The 17474-nt window shown below is 40.4% G+C and overlaps 1 protein-coding gene across 2 annotated transcripts in view; it reads right to left on the bottom strand.

The window, feature by feature from the left end:
- The window catches only part of SNX9 (sorting nexin 9), a 68015-nt gene that overhangs the window by 38326 nt on the left and 12215 nt on the right, over nucleotides 1-17474 (bottom strand). For both annotated transcript variants that reach the window (XM_059829945.1, XM_059829952.1), the window contains exons 2-4: nucleotides 8330-8416; nucleotides 5867-5941; nucleotides 3452-3574 (exon numbers count right to left, since the gene is read on the bottom strand). In XM_059829945.1, coding sequence (XP_059685928.1) covers nucleotides 3452-3574; nucleotides 5867-5941; nucleotides 8330-8416 — 285 coding nt within the window. The remainder of the gene's footprint in view (nucleotides 1-3451; nucleotides 3575-5866; nucleotides 5942-8329; nucleotides 8417-17474) is intronic.

Here is a 17474-nt window from a genome sequence, read left to right as displayed (position 1 = left end):
AAGGAATTCTAAGAGTTAAAACATCTTTTGACTTATTGAAATTGGGGGTGGGGGTGTTGTGTAATTACATGTTTGTTAAAGTGATGTAATGTTTACAGAAAGTAATTTCTTCAATACAGCAGTAGTAAGAAAAATCTCAAAACATCCTGTTTATTTAGATGTGCTTTTATAACGTCTTCTTGTAGTGAACTTGTACTCCCCCCATGTTACTACGAAATATAATAGATAACATAAAATGTCAGCATTTAGGAATGCTGCTATTTCTTATTCAGTCCACCAGACTACGTTTACGAATGTTTTAGTTCCCACTACTGTGCCACCTCCAGGATGGATTCTCTTTGCATTGACACCTAATTTGTCATTTTTCCTTGCTCTCCATAGCCTGAACACACAGGTTTCATTTAAGATGAAGTGCTTTGTATATTGACGTAGTCACTCATTAAGGCACTTGAAAAGAGAAAGTCAATTGCTTGCAACTGTGCATCTGAACACAGATCAATCTAAAGCACCTGAGTGAACTCATGTCAAACAATGTAAATGTTATCATAATCAAATGCAGAGTAATACATCTAGGAAGAAGGAAGGGTCATACCCACAAAGTAGAAGATCACAGAATCATTAAGGTTGGAAAAGACCTGTAAGACCATCAAGTCCAACCATTAACCCAACACCACCATGCCCACTAAACCATGTCCTGCAGTGCCACGTCTACATGTTTTTTGAACACATTTATATATATATGAATGTTCATATATATGAACAGTCATATTCTTATAAGCAGTGGCTCCAAAAGAGAAGCCAGTATGCAGGGGATGAGTAACTCAGTATAACCTCCTGATGCAGTATTACAGGAATCAATACAATCTTTCACTATATCAGGCTTTTCTAAGACTAGAACAGCAATGTCAAACCTGTTTGACATCATGCAATGTACACAGGAGCAATGCAGGCATTTTACAGACAAGTCACAAGATCAAAGAGACTGCAGATGAAGGCTTTTTTTTGAGGGAAGGAAAAGTGTCTTCCACCAGACAGACAGAACAGATGGAATTTCTTGATCAAGAGGACAATCAGCCATAGAATTTTTGCAAGGAGAAAATACCATGCACTAGAGAGCTCTCTGATCTGGGAGAAAAGCCTAACAGCTGAAAGTGGAAGCCAGACTGCTTAGTATACAAATTAAATTCCTGTTAGCACTCAGCCACTGGAACAAACTACCAGATGTACGTCAGAAGCTGAAGAAACCAGTCTTCAAGTTAAGATCTGCTGTTTTTCTAGAAAATACATATAACTAAGCCGCAGTTACTGAACTCAGTTAAAGATAAAAATCTTTGAGAAAATGGAAATAACTTATGACATAAAATCCTGACCACAGAACAGTATGGTTCCTGTTATGAAAAAAAACAGGAAAACAAAAGACCCAAACACACTAGCCTGAGGGAATTTGCTTCCCCCACATCTTGCATGGCCTTGGCTGCATCCAGGTGCACACTATCCTCCTCTCTTTCATATTAATGTTAGCAGTATAGTTTTACTATAATACACTATGGTACCCTGGTTCTCCCAACTGTCTCACACAGCATTTGAAGGATAATGGAGAGGAATAGGACACTTATATGAATAAGGCACTGAAACAGATGAGATAAGCCATTTGCCTGAAGTTACTCCTTTCCAAAATTTGTTAAGAAGAAACTGCAATTTGTATGGATTACAGGATCAGTATACTGCTGGTCCTGTGTAAACTGTATTGTAAAATGACCATATTTTCAAGCTTTTCCCTCCTCTAGAAATGCAATTTCCTAAACTAGATTGCCACTGTAATTCTCTATTATTTAGGATATAATAGATACCTTTATTTTAACCTTTCCTCCTATATAGGCAAGGGCTTTTTTCTTCCTTTCTCCAGTCACGAGTACTTTGTGTTAATCACAGATCAACCTCTGATAGATGCCTCTACCACCATTCAAAATATTGTATATTCATTTTGTTAGTAAGCAATTATTCCTAGATCAAATTAAGTGATATGTTTCTCTTCCTTCAGAAGAGAAACAGTATTTGCATTTGAGAGAAGTAGCTGCTACAAATATTTCAATCTTACCCAGAAGTAAAGTTTGGCTAGAAACTCTATAGGAGGAAAAAATGGGACAAGGGTAACAGACAAAGCAGAAGAAATGAGGTTCCCACTCTACCTTCAAAATCACTGTTTTACTGAGGGAAAACAAATTTATAATCAATACTTTTGGCTCAGTCTGGCATGAGAAATTACTGCAGCATTTCAAGAGTTCTGTGTTTAACCTAAATATTAACTGGGCATCAATAAAAAAACAAATTAGTGATAAACAGTGAAACAGTCACAGTGAAGTCTGAGTTCTCACTATATGTGTGATCACAGAATCACAATCCTGGCATTGTCTGGCTGAATTCAAGGAAGCACAAATCAAACACTACACAGTCAATGAACTGTTGCATTCACTGTCATACAAAAATGCCCCATGTACAGTTTTCAAGAGATCTCACTTCATATCAAAGTCCTGCATTGCACATTACAATTAAGAAAACTAATGTTTGATATTTAACTGATCCACAAACCGGGTGTGTGTCCGCAGCTGCTACAATAAGTAAAGCATTTACCTTCCAACATGTAAGACCTTTGCATGCGGCTGTTGGGAAAAGCAGATTTTGTTCTTCTGTTGACATGTGGACTTTGAAATGTTTAACTGTTCTGTGGGACATGCAGCAGTCTGTAGACCATAATAAACAGCTTGTGTTTAAGATAATGTATGTCTTCAGATATCTAACCTGAGACTAAATACTTGCTGCTTGATGAACTGACACGCTGGGCAAAAAGCAATGACTAAGCCGGGGGTGGGGCGGGAAGAAAAACATTCTTCCAACAAAACAAAAGTCAGCCTCTTCTCCAACTGACTAGGGACAATGCACGAACTTGCTTCATCTTTTTTAATCAAAGAAACAACTCTTACTCAAATTCTTAAAAAGATAAATATCCATTCACTCTGGCTGATGATGCATGGACCATCCAATTGCAGTAGACATTTAAAAAAAAAAGAAAGTTGTAGTTCCTTAAAAAGGTTAGCATACTAACACAAGTAACTTGAAAATAAAGTACATTTGCTAAGAGTGCATTTATACAGAACTGAGATACAAACAAGAGATTGAGGTAGTCACAGATTTATATGACTGCAGGCTGGAAAGAATAAAAATGCTCTGGTTTTGAAAGTGTTAGAATACTAATTTTCCAGCAGGGACAGTAGCTGAACAGGCACTCATGTCATTAACATTCAACAGAAGTGTTCCCTAATGAAAACACAATTACTTTCATTAGTACTTTTATGAGGGTTCACAAATATGGTATAGCACAACTGAAGAATGCAAGCAGTTATGTCAACAGAACCTACCATGCCCACTGTGCCTGAAAAACCTGGAGACATACCTGATTACTACTCTTCGCAGCAGAGTTGGTCTGAGCTGTGCTTGAAGAAAGTGAATCAAAAAAGGCTTGGTCAGCTAATGAGTTACCGCAGCTAATGCCATCCTTTGCACCTTCGGTTATAATCTGAAATGGAAAAAGTTGCAAAAGATTTTTCATGCTTCCATTAATCAAATTATGCTGTTTACCATATATAATCATCCTAACATTCATGTCACTAGATGTTAAGATGGTCGCATATACCCTTTTTGAATTAAAATCGAAGAGTACCTTTTACAAGAAATTGATGTGAGAATCTGGAGTATTTGCTTCCACAACAGGTGGAACTGGTTTGCATTATCACAGCGTAACACATAAGACTGTTGTGGCAGTGGACACCTAACTATAAATTCATTGAGGATTAACAAGGTTGTTAACATTACTGCTTGGAGACTGGGAACTCAATACTCAGAGGATCGGTTTGGGACAGCAAGTTTGGAGAGCCAAAATCTACTAGACCATGAGCTAGCCAACTGAAGACAAAACCCAAGGTTATGTGAACAAACATCCTTCTCTCACCATCATCCTTTTTTCTTTATTTTAAATAAACACAGCACTGGTGAAGGAAGGGAAGTACATGCATGCATTGGGTTTGCGTGGCAGCGCTTTGGTAGCGGGGGGGCTACAGGGGTGGCTTCTGTGAGAAGCTGCTAGAAGCTTCCCCTATGTCTGATAGAGCCAATGCCAGCTGACTCCAAGACAGATCTGCCACTGGCTAAGGCCAAGCTAATCGGCAACAGTGGTAGCGCCTCTGTGATAACATATTTAAGAAGGGGGGGAAAAACCGGGAGGAGGCAGCCGGAGAAGAGAGGAGTGAGAATATGTGAGAGAAACAGCTCTGCAGACACCAAGGTCAGTGAAGAAGGAGGGGGAGGAGGTGCTCCAGGTGCCAGAGCAGAGATTCCCCTGCAGCCCCTGGTGAAGACCATGGTGAGGCAGGCTGTCCACCTGCAGCCCATGGAGGTCCACGGTGGAGCAGATATCCACCTGCAGCCCGTGGAGGACCCCATGCCGGAGCAGGTGGATGCCCGAAGGAGGCTGTGATCCTGTGGGAAGCCCATGCTGGAGCAGGCTCCTGGCAGGACCTGTGGAGCCATGGAGAGAGGAGCCCACGCTGTAGCAGGTTTGCTGGCAGGACTTGTGATCCCGTGGGGGACCCACGCTGGAGCAGTCTGTTCCTGAAGAACCGCACCCCATGGGAGGGACCCATGCTGGAGCAGTTCGTGAAGAACTGCAGCCCGTGGGAAGAACCCACGTTGGAGAAGTTCATGGAGAACTGTCTCCTGTGGGAGGGACCCCACGCTGGAGCAGGGGAAGAGTGTGAGCAGCAGAAACAACGTGTGATGAACTGACCGCAAACCCCATTCCCCGTCCCCCTGCGCCGCTCGGGGGGAAGAGGTAGAAAAAAATCGGGAGTGAAGTTGAGCCCGGGAAGAAGGGAGGGGTGGGGGGAAGGTGTTGGGTTTTTTTTAAGATTTGGTTTTACTTCTCATTATCCTACTCTGATTTTGATTAGTAATAAATTAAACTAATTTCCCCAAGTCAAGTCTATTTTGCCCATGATGGTAATTGGTGAGTGATCTCCCTATGTCCTTATCTAGACCTACGAGCCTTTTCCTCATATTTTCTCTCTCCTGTCCAGCTGAGGAAGGGGAGTGAGTGAGCGGCTGTGTGGTGATTAGTCTGGCTGGGCTTAAACCACGACAATGCATTAAGAGGAGGCTGCAGGAATTACAGCCAGAGTCTTCACCTAACTGGCAACCTGCAGACCTACAGATACTGGGCCCTCCAAGAGTGAACTGGATTCCAGTCTTTGCATTGATACTCCCATTCCAGCCCCACCCCCATACCACCAGTCTTTAAACAAAGAGCAGATCAACACACACTGAGAGACAGCAAAGGCCCTCAGGAAGAAGAGGAGCTGAGTAGTCCCTGGATTTGGGATCCCATATCCTGAGCTGCAGAAATGGGGTTCCACTCCAGACATTTATTAGCATGTGGCAAATCAGCCATAGCAACACCAGTGTAAAGTTGCATTACTTGTTTCACTTCAGTATCTGTATCTTCAGACAGGAAAACAAAACAATTATTGGATCATGAGACGCCCAAAAGTAGACTCAAAACAGCTCATGTTCTGCAGATCACCAGTATTTACTATAAGCAACCTCCTTGGGAAACAACTAAGAAGCACAGTAGCTTTGGATGGCATGTTTGCGCTGGTTTCCAAAGCCTGCTACAGTTGCTTCAATAAGATTATATATTCCAAGCTTTAACACTGGAAGTTTTATGTTTGAACATTACAGTCTAATCAGTGAACCAGAGGATGGCCTTTTTAGTAGTTCTGCTTTCTCAGCGCAGAGCAGTGTAGTAGTCACTTACCTCAACGTAATCTGTTGGAACAAGTCCTCTCTCGCCTTGGCTGTTTTTTCCTTCTAACCAGCCTCCACCGACATCCTAAAAGTATTAATAATATAGAAAATTTTGCTAGATGGATTTCATAGCATGCTTTAAACAGCTCAGGAGGAAGCACTGTCTTGCTGTCAAATGCAATGTTCAAAACACAGTTATGACTGTATGACCATGAACAAACTCGCTTAAATCTGCTGAAGCAGCAGATACTTAAACAGAACACAGACTGCACTTATTTCACATGGCTATTGTGGACTTTAGATTTAACAAGCATGAGGAGAAAAATGTTGATTTTCAGCACTTTCGATCATTTATGAAACCACAGTCAATTGCTGGGCACAGACTGCATAAAAACACAGGTATTACTATGCTATTTTCAAGCATTAATTTTATTCAACGGATTATAAAGAAACAAGACTCACTGAATTAAGCTATTGGTAATACCTGTAAAATTTCTGCTTCACTTATTGAAGGTGCAGATGTGTGTGATTAATGGGAGCTATAACTAAGAAGAATATTAAGGATAATCTCAAGGTTAAGAGAGGCACATGCCATGCAAGTTCTGGAGACACTCTGTTTTACATTTAATTTCAGAGGCAGGTCTCATGCTATTAGTTTGGGAAAAAACTCATAGTTCAGCTCTGATCTCAGTGGGGCATCCTGTTATTGTTTGGTTTTATAACACACATATTCTACATACATGTAGTGTATTCTACGTACACTGAGAAACCTTTGCAGTTAAGCAAAGTCAATTCCAGGACAACATCATCTGGAGTAAGCCAGTTCTGTTTTAAATCAAGCTGTTCCTTGAACACATAGATACATGTCAAGCTACATTTCACAGCTGAAAATTGGAATCACATAAGCTAGACAGCAATTATTGAATTTCAGGTTTTCTTAATTTGCTTTTTAATGGGTGTATTTGTTTATCCACAATTTTGTTCTTTCACTTGGAAATTTTATGTAATCCTGCACATAGTAAGGAGAAGTCTGCTTATGCATTCAACATTTTAAACAGTAAAGATCAGTCAGTTATTGAAATAACAAACTTTTGTTTGCTTTTTCTTATGTACCTAAAAAGCTTACACTCAAGAACACAAAAAGAACTAGACATCTCTGATTATAAATTCAAGTAGCTTGGTTAAACTGCAAAAGCAATGACATCTTGAGCCAGAAGTCACATTTACACCACTGCACTGAAGAGCAATCATCAACGGACTTTCATGACTTATGCTACTGCTGTCTAAACTTACCATATCAAAAAGGATCAAGAGCCTTTGTGGCAGTCTATCCCACAGTTTAATCACAAACAACATAAAATAAAATTTTACTTGTTTTTAAGTATATTGCCTTAACACACAGATGCCTTGTTCAGCAAGAACTAGCTTAGAAGTGGTAAACCATTTATTTAGACCTACTTTTGTGAAACAGCATTAAACTCTTGAACTCATTTAAAATGTTACCTCTGCCACAGCATAGCATCCTATCCAAGAGGATGTTGGTTCCATTAAATATCTGCTTCAAATATTTAAGGTCAGGATCATACATGACTATAAGGATCATACATGACTAGGCTCTTCAAAGAATTAGCTTATTCTGCAGAACCCATGTTTCCTATACAACCAGATAAATAAAACCTGGCATCAAGATGAGGCGGTTTTTGTTTGTGTGTGTTTTAAAAGGAAAGTCTACTCACTGAGCCATATCACTACACAAAAATCAGAAGTGGAATCAACTAACACCTACCTTGTCACCAAGAGTAGGAATTATACAGGGCAATAAAAGCGCTCTCACATTCAAACTGTACATGCAAATCAAATTTCAGTGCTCAGAAGTACTATTAATTTAAGAACTCCTTGATAATATTACCATAGTATTTTCACTACTCCTTCCCTGTACCTTGTCCATATTGCTTTAATTATGAAAGGACACACAAATTTAGTAACAAATTTTCTGGCAAGTTCTTTGAACAAACTTGGAATGCTGAAGGCATTGATTAAAAAACTCAAAACTGAGAAGGGAGTTGGCATGTCAGATTTAAATGCAAGTGGCAAGCACCTGAAAGACTACATATACACAAGATGTGGAACATTAGGCACACAAAAAAAGACAACACATTCAGATGTAAAGGGTTTCACCATAATTAGCTCCTTGCTCTGCCTTGGCACTCAGCCCTGTTTAGAAGGGAACAAAGCTGAGCAAATTCGTAAGTGTGTAGGCACAAGCTGAGAGGGCCCTTGTCCTCCAAAACCACTCATTGCATTTGTTTCCACAAAACTATTAGAAAATTCTTTGTATTTAGTTTATTTGCTGCTTCTTAAGGCGAGGGTAGCCAGGGCTTTCATATGTCACCTAGCACCTTTTTTTCTTCCACCTGCTAGAAGTACGTCAGGACAGTGCACTGAAGCCTGGATTCCATCTGGGTTTTCTTACCAGGTTAGTAATTACGATGATCTCCCCTTCACTGACGGTCAGCTCGTTGTTTCCAGGCTCAGCAGCAAAATCATACATAACACGAGCCTGTATGTGAAAGAGAATATACCAGTGAGCCTTCCAACTTATTTAGAAGATTTCATAAAGGAAGTATCAGCACAACTCATTCTTAAGTAGCAGAAATACTAGATGGGGAAAGGCTGGATGTACAAAGAGCGACTCAGCATGTAGGAAGCCAACATCTAAATTTGATCTCCAAATCGAACTCTAATGCAAACTTCACAAGCTGAAAGTCTTCTGCAGAGCTTGTTAGAGATGATCATTATTTTCCAAGAGGACTCACAGTTTAAGACTCACTGTTCTCTACCATGTCCAGAACTATCTGTACAACTTTTTCCAGGGGAAGAAGAAAAGGCTTCCAACTTTAGCAAACAATCCAATTTTTTTTTTTTTTATTTTTTTTATTTTTTTTTCACAAGGCATATTCCAACTCCAATTCGGGTAAAGGGAACTGTTTCATAGAGCAAGCAATTCAGAAAAAGAAAAACAAGTTACTGCAGATGTACGTAATCACTGCTGTACATAAAAAGTAATATAAGTAATATGTAAAATTATGTTTTGAGACTCTCTTTGTATACAGGAGGAACTATGCAAATGCACAAACAGTGAGAGTAGGCCTGTTACACATTGGCAAGGAAGGAAAAACAAAAACAACCTAACTTTTAAGTGTTTAGACACACAAAGGCTTTGCTTTCTACTGACTCTGCTACCACACTACATATAGAAATGTTATGTTTGAAACACTGACAAAGTTGTTTAACATTTAAGGAACAGGTCTGATTCTCTATACAAAGAATTGTGACATGGTCATTGTCTTCTATTAAATTCCTTTCCACTCTAAAAGCAGAGAAAGCTCTCAGGAATTACAAAGTGACTATATTTATTTTCTCAAACTGTTGAAATGGATGCAGAGAGAAACCACATATATTTTCCCCTTGACTCTTAATGGACGATCTAGAATCAAAGTTTTACCTTTCCAGGTAAAGTGGCATATTAGATAAACTTTAAACCTGACTGAACAAGACAGCAATAAACCCTTTATCTAAGCTTCTCTTCCCCTGAAATAAAATTCATCACACTAGTAGAACTTACAAAAGATAACAGCCCTGTTATTTACACCTCAAGTCTTTGTTACCAGGTGCCCCAAAAGTAATTAATACATTATTTTATCTGATTGATGCCAATGCTGAAGTATCAAAGAGCAGGAAAAGGGAAAGCTAGACTACAGCTCAGGAAAGCCAAACAGAAAAAGTATAGATTTTAACAGATAGTACTAACAGTTATAACAAAAAGTTTTTCTTGTAGAACTAAAATTACAAGCTATAAACTCAATTCCAAGGGGGAAAAAAAGAAGTCTTTAGTAGCTTAAAGTTTAGGAGACAAGTAATTTCTAAGAGCAAAGTTATGAAGATTTGTGGTTGTAATATGAAGACCTCTGAAAGTGATAATGTAGTCATTGATTTACAGGCCTGAAATCCACAGAAGGGACAACTAGGAAGACAAACATCTCCCTATCATGATACACCTGCTTAAAGGTGTTAAAAATAAAAAAAAAAAAATCAATACTCAATACAGATTACATCATAGCCCTTATTTCTCATACAGGATTAAGAGCAGCAGAAAGTTCATTTCAGGAAACACACCAATTTCCCTAGAGCATCTTGAAAGAGGCAAGACTATGGTCTCATCTTCACCATCAAGACATATGCTTTAGTTACCTCAGCTCATACAGAAGTGGGCTTTCTTCCTGTAGATTAAAAAACTAAATCCAAGAAAATCAATTTTATAATGGTGTTAATAACATCAGACACTGTGTACAGCAATGAGATCCTTCTTATTCTTGGAGGTTGGGGGAAGAAAAAGGAAAGAAACTAATTGTTTCTGCCATAAAGATAACAATAAAAACTTGCATTCAACAGAAATCATGATATGTGATAGGAAAAAAAAAATACCAGAAGACAGACATTCACTATCAAGCCTTGCCTGGACCAAAACTGCACACTGTTACGATCCCCACCTAGACGTTCCTTCTGACATAAAACCAGAAGAAACACAACTTCCCTCCCCCACATTTTAATTTCGTAAGTATCATGTGGAAATACTTCTGGCTGGTCAAGAGATACTTTACTTCAGTGTAAATAAAAACAGTGCAGAGAAAAAACACATATGTTATAGTTCAGCTGACAAAGCTAATCCTGAACCATGTGCACAACAAACCAGACACTTGGTCTTCTCCAGCAGACAAGCACAACATTGGAAAAACTCATGTCCCCCAAGCACAGTGAATGCTTCCTTGCATGAAAGCTCTTCCCTTAGAACAGAGGCTTTCAGCACTTTCAGATTATGCCGTGCAAAAAAAAGATGAATAGAAGAAAACTGTTTTCAATAATAACGCTGACTGCTTTCCTTCCAGCAGAAAATCACGCCTCCATGCAAATATAAGAATAAGCTGCCTTATTTTCCTTAAAAAGTAGACTGAAGATAAGAAACATACCCTTTGAAATACAAGAACATTTTAAGTAGGGGTGTAAAAAGCACCACCCTCCAGGCCTCTCCCCACAGCAGCAGTAGAGGAAGGTGTTGAACATGTCCTTTTTACAGCAGCTTACCAATACTCAAGTCGGTTCCTGCAAGTTGATTTAACAAAGCTCAGATGCTAGGCATCTGAACCGTGGGGAAAGCAGCTTGCTTAACCAGGGAGCCTTCTAGCCTTCTTCAAGTAGTACACCACAGTATTAAGATCTTGCTTTTATTCACAGGAATGAAGAGAGTTCAGCAGGACAAAGGCAGATTTTATTAGCCTTCAGGAAAACTGGCAAAATATCCCACGGTAATGACCATACTGGAAAGGTAAGATATATTTGTGTCTAACAGGAGACCAGATGCAAACACTCAGTTCTCCAGATGTAGCAGGGAAATAAAGTTACTCAGAAAAATCTGGAAGTATTCAGCTTGTAGGGAAGGAAAGACCAAGAGAGATACATAGAATTTAGTAAAGTCATTGTGCCAAAGTCTATCCATTCACCTGCTCCGGATTCCTGTTTCAGAAGTTGTTAAAAAAGTAGAAGGAAATAAAACACAAACAAACCCAGAGATACTGAATGCCTTCTTTGCTTCAGTCTTTACTGCTCCAGCCAGCCCTCAGGAGTCCCTGACTTTGGAGGTAACAGAGACAGTCTGGAAGAAGGAAGACTTTCCCTTGGTTGAGGACGAGCAAGTTAGAGACCAATTAAGTAAACTGGACATGCACAAGTCCATGGGTCCTGAGGGGATGCACCCGTGAGTGCCGAGGGAGCTGGCAGAAGCCCTTGCTGGGCCACTCTCCATCATCTTTGAAAGGTCCTGGAGAACAGGCGAGGTGCCTGAGGACTGGAGGAAAGCCAATGTCACTCCAGTCTTCAAAAAGGGGCAAGAAGGAAGACCCAGGAAACTACAGGACAATCGGCCTCACCTCCATCCCTGGAAAGATGATGGAACAGCTCGTTCCGGGTGTCATCTCAAAGCACCTGGGGGAAAAGAAGGCTATTGGAAGTAGTCAACATGGATTCACCAAGGGGAAGTCATGTCTAACCAATCTGATAGCCTCCTACGATGGCAGGACTGGATGGATAGATGAGGGGAGGGCAGTGGATGTTGTCTACCTTGACTGCAGCAAGGCTTTCGACACTGTCTCCCACATCATCCTCATAGGCAAGCTTAGGAAGTGGGGGTTAGATGAATGGACAGGGGGGTGCATTGAAAACTGGCTGATAAATAGAGCTCAGAGGGTTGTGATTAGCGGCACAGAGTCTAGTTGGAGGTCTGGAACAAGTGGTGTTCCCCAGGGGTCAGCACTGGGTCCAGTCCTGTTCAATATATTCATCAATGACCTGGATGAAGGGATAGAGTGTGCCCTCAGCAAGTTTGCTGATGACACAAAACCGGGAGGAGCGGCGGACACACCAGAAGGCTGCGCTGCCATTCAGCGTGACCTGGACAGGCTGGAGAGTTGGGCAGAGAGGAACCTTACGGAATTCAACAAAGGCAAGTGTACTGCACCTGGGGCAGAATAACCCCATGCATCAGTACAGGTTAGGGGCTGACCTGCTGGAGAGCAGCTCTGTGGAAAGGGACCTGGGAGTCCTGGTGGACAACAGGATGACCACGAGCCAGCAATGTGCCCTTGGGGCCAAGAAGGCCAATGGCATCCTGGGGTGCATCAAGAAGAGTGTGGCTAGCAGGTGGAGGGAGGTTATCCTCTCCCTCTACTCTGCCCTGGTGAGGCCACATCTGGAGTACTGTGTCCAGTTCTGGGCTCCCCGGTTCAAGAAGGACAGGGAGCTGCTGGAGAGGGTACAGCAAAGGGCTACAAAGATGATTAGGGGACTGGAACATCTTTCTTATGAGGAAAAGCTGAGGGACTTGGGTCTTTTTAGTCTGGAGAAGAGAAGACTGAGGGGGGATCTTATCAACGCTTATAAATACTTAAGGGGTGGGTGCCAGGAGGATGGGTCCAGTCTTTTTTCAGTGGTGTCCAGTGACAGGACAAGAGGTAACGGGCACAAACTTGGTCATAAGAAGTTCCATCTAAACATGAGGAGGAACTTCTTTACTTTGAGGGTGGTAGAGCACTGGAACACGCTGCCCAGCAAGGTTGTGGAGTCTCCTTCTCTGGCGATACTCAAAACTCGCCTGGACACATTCCTGTGCAACCTGCTCTAGGTGAACCTGCTCTGGTGGGGGGGTTGGACTAGATGATCTCCAGAGGTCCCTTCCAACACCTATCATTCTGTTGTTCTGTGAATTTTTGCCTTACTGCAATTTAAGAAATTAAAAGAAAAAAAAAGATTCACAATACTACAGAAATGGATTCTTACAGAGCATTAAGCGTTTGAAGTACATCTGTAACCTGATCCATATATTGAGGTCTCAAATACATTCCCCAGATTTTTTTGCTGGTACTCTGTTTCACTTGCGTTTCTGGACTCATTTGCCTAGTTTGGGAATTAAGCCCCTAAGAACCCCTGGCAAGTGAGCTTTAACACTACCCTCTGACTCTTGAGATTTAATGGGAAAAAGAGTATAAACTCAACCAATTCCAAAGTAAGTGAAACTAAGTGACTAAACATGGGCATAGAATCAGCCCCAATCCTATTTAAATTTTTGGCAATCAGTTCCAAAATACTATAAAAAGAGAAATGGTTTGGTTTTGCAGTAATATATATTCTTCTATTTACTGGCCACAAATATTACATCCAAGTAGCAGTTATGGCTTAGAGTTAGATCTTTGCCACTTATGCAAAATAGCATGTGGGCACGGACAGAGGAAAGCATTTAAACAGAAAAGGATTTTAGCTCCTTGGCACTGCAATCCATGCATCGAATATTAGGTCTAAGCTTATGGACATAAGATTGGAATCTCTGAAAAATTCCAAAGATCACAGAATGAACACCACAAAGACAACTTCTTCAACACACAAGTTTAAAAACAAAAAACACCCAAGACTTGTTACAGTAACTGTTGTGCTTCACATTTACTTCTGACCATATGCAAAAGGATCAAACAATCCAAGAACTACAGGAACTTCAGAGATGCAAACATTTCCTTAGTGGAATAGAGGCCACTGCTTCACTTACAGAATACCGCAAATCCACAAAACAAGTAATAATTGCTAATCAATCTATTAGCTATAAGAAAATCAGTTTCTTTTACTGGCTGCACTTATTTCTCCCCCACAAGATACAACTGGTTCTGGATTCTGAAGTTGTTTTGTCAGATCCTTTGAGAAAAAGGACTGCTAACCTAAGAAGTTTAAACAGATTTTACTGACCAGAAAGCAGACCTGATCACTGTACTGTACACCTACTGCCTCCCATTGCTCAGGTGGCAGTGGAGCTTTCCACACCTCCACTGGGAGTTTGTAACACTTCCTGACGTTCATCTTGTGCTCCCTCATCTTGTGCTCTCTCGTGTGAGAAGAGGACGGCATGGATTAAGCAGAACCGTGGCACAATGCATGCCAAGGAGGAAAGAGCTCTCCGATCCCCAGGATCTCAGCAGCTCTGGCATATATTGCAGTTTCTCTGCACTGAGAGGGAGCTGGCAGTTTTCTCCACAAGTTGATGACAGGGGGAAACCAGTAAGAATTCCTCCTTATTAAATGAAAATGAGCTTTTCAGCAGTATAGATACAGATATTGAGATTGTAATAAGGAGAAGAAAATAGAAAGGAAAGCAGTGATTCTTAGTGTTTCATCAGCACCCTTAGGAGCCGGTTCTACTTGCTGTAGAGTTAACACATCTGGACTGCATTTTCCCAGTTTACAGATTTACTGACTTATTATAGAGTGAAGCCTCTCTAACTTCTAGAAATCCTAAGCATTGCCATCAATCACTATTACTATGTTTTTAGAATGGCAACAGTAATAGTACCTAAGCACATTAGAATACAAAAGATTCTTTGCATTGAAAAGCTGTACCTACATTAGCAAAAGTAATATTCCTCTGCAGACCTGGAGCAGACTTAGCCTTTCTCCATTACTTACTTCTGTCTGAGTTGAGTACCTCCCTCCTCTTCCCAAAAGCTTAAAAACCAAGAGAAAAAAAGTAACCAACAGCATTTGCCAACTTATTTCTGCAAGCAGACATAAGAATAAGAAACTGTAACTGTCAGTGTGTCAAGACTCTTAGCATAAATTAGGTGGGAAAGAAGTTGGCTAGCAAAAGTCATTAAATAATGTAATCCTCCTTTGGAATTTTATCACTACACTTAGTTACTAGAAGAGTATCCAAGATCTCTGCAGACATCCTGATGGACTGGCTCTTCTGTATTTCTCCCAGAATCTTGAAAGAGGAGATAAAGCAACAGAAGCACTTATTTCTCATAAGAAGAATCTTTCCACCTTTTCTAAGATGTTTCACTCAAGAGACACCAGGCTGAGATAGAAAAGCAACCTACCCCCAAGTCAATCCTGATGTGCACAGGCACATACTTGCCTGCATTACAGTTCACCTGCAGCAGGCTAGCTCTTTCACGGAGAAGCAGGAAGATGAAAACCACTGTGCATTCCTCGCTAGCCACAAGCATACACACTAACAGCTAATGCTGTTGTGCTCACAGCAGCTTTTATAACACCTTCCCTGTCTAAACCTCTGTTGATAAGAATGATTAATGACCCACATAGAGTGTTTTTTATTTAAGTTCACACTTCTGAAGCAAAATATTTCGGTAATGCTGGACTTCCTGATGCAGAACTGCTGTGTTACAATGACAATATGCTTTATAGCACTAAAATTGGAGAAGCCACTCAAAAATTAGACACACCTTTGAAAATGCTTTCCCTACGGACCAGACTTCATTGTATTAGAAAGAGCTCTTGTGTTATGCCATAGATTCATCTGTTTCAGCCACATGTTAAAGTTTAGGAAACTTGTACCACAACTGCTTTTCTTGAACAGCTGGCAGTGGCAGATAGTACAAAGGAAATATCCATAAAAGGTTCACAGCATGAAATTCCCATAAATGCATGCCTTCCTTTTAGTAGTTAGCGCTTCAGCAGTTCAGTGCTTCAGCCATCCAGTAAGTGCTCTTTTCAAGGGACAGGTGTTCACAGGTTTCATTTGCTTGGTGCCACCGTCTCAGAAAGACAACTTCTGTATCACAGCAGCAAGGATGGCAACACCTTCCAGGTTCATGCTTCGCCTCCAGTTTCCTGTCCTACTGTTCGTGGCAGCAGTTCCCAGATTCACAGAAAGAAGATCAAATTCCATATTTCTGTTTTGGAAAGTAAATGGGGTAGACAAATCTTTCTGAAGAAACCTGCATCCCACTAGAGAAGCAGAAACCATAGTTTGGGAAGCCTGGTAAAATGTCTTTTTTTTGAAGAAGTTAATCATTAGCATCAGCTTTTTTTTTTTTTTTTTTCCTTTTTTTTGAGCTAGGACTCTTCTTCACAAATCAAATCCTTAAATTTTAAATAGTCTTGACAGTAAGCAGACTTGAACTTTTCTTCTAGGACAGCAGATTAAGCTTTTAGCTGGAATGCACAACAAAGGGCTTCTGGTCACCTCAAATAACTCCAGTAACATTTCTGTTATGAATAAACTTCAGAAAGGTTTGCTACAAAAACTGCATCAGTTGGTACAAATATTCTTCAGTAGGTCTAGTAAGCATAAGCCTTTGAAACCAGCTGCTTGTGAAACACTGATAAGCAGTATGTTGATCACACCTGGAAGCACAGAGCAGTAAGATGCATTTCTGTCTTCGAATCATAGAATCATTTAGTCTTCCCTGACTTTGTTTTATTCATTCTCTACTACAAGTTTTTTGGATGTGGGTTTGGTTTTTCGTTTGGTTGCATTTTGAGGGTGGGGGGTTTGGTTGGTTTTGGTTTGTTTTTTCAGAATTGCTTTTCCCACCAATACTGTTTTTAGAAACATAATATTAATTCTAAAGGGCAGTTCTAAGAGAACAAAATAGAAATAGCATTCCTGGGATACAGGTTGGGATCCCAGGATTAGAGAAATTGAGGAAGCAGAAAGAAAAGAATAAAGACAAAAACCTAGCTGCAAATAAATCAGTTCAGAAATTGGCAGTATCTTTTGACTACATCCGAAAGAACAGTTCAAAATGAAGTATTTAATCTAGAAAGTGGCAATAGTCTGCAAACAAAAAGGCAATTAACTTGAGATGATTTTTGCATTTTCTGTTCTGTACTGTTTGATCTTTCACAGCAGTTTGCCCTATGATTACTGTCTAATATTGTCTTTGAAGTAGTTTACTACTCAGAATAACTGCAAGACACCTGACTTGTTACTAAGCTGAAGAGTCAGCATTAAACCCCTAGCTATCCTCATTGCATCAGTGAAGCTACAGAAACTACGCAGGTTAGGTGAGGCTCTAAATGGCAGTTTAACCATTGTTTCATTTCACCATTCACAGACTACTTAAGTCACCATGTTTTAGTCAATGCTTCTCTGAAAAAAAACTCTCATCAAGTCAAAACACACACTAATTCCCACTGTTGATATTACTAACGGTACAGCGAGAAGCTGAAGAATTAAAACCAATAGTGTCCAAAGAACTTGGAAAACCATGAAGGAAAAT

Source organism: Gavia stellata, chromosome 2 (genome assembly GCF_030936135.1).
Source record: "Gavia stellata isolate bGavSte3 chromosome 2, bGavSte3.hap2, whole genome shotgun sequence".
Classification (NCBI taxonomy): domain Eukaryota; kingdom Metazoa; phylum Chordata; class Aves; order Gaviiformes; family Gaviidae; genus Gavia; species Gavia stellata.
The sequence above is the reverse complement of the archived record's forward strand: the minus strand, read 5'-3'. Positions and strand labels throughout refer to the sequence as shown.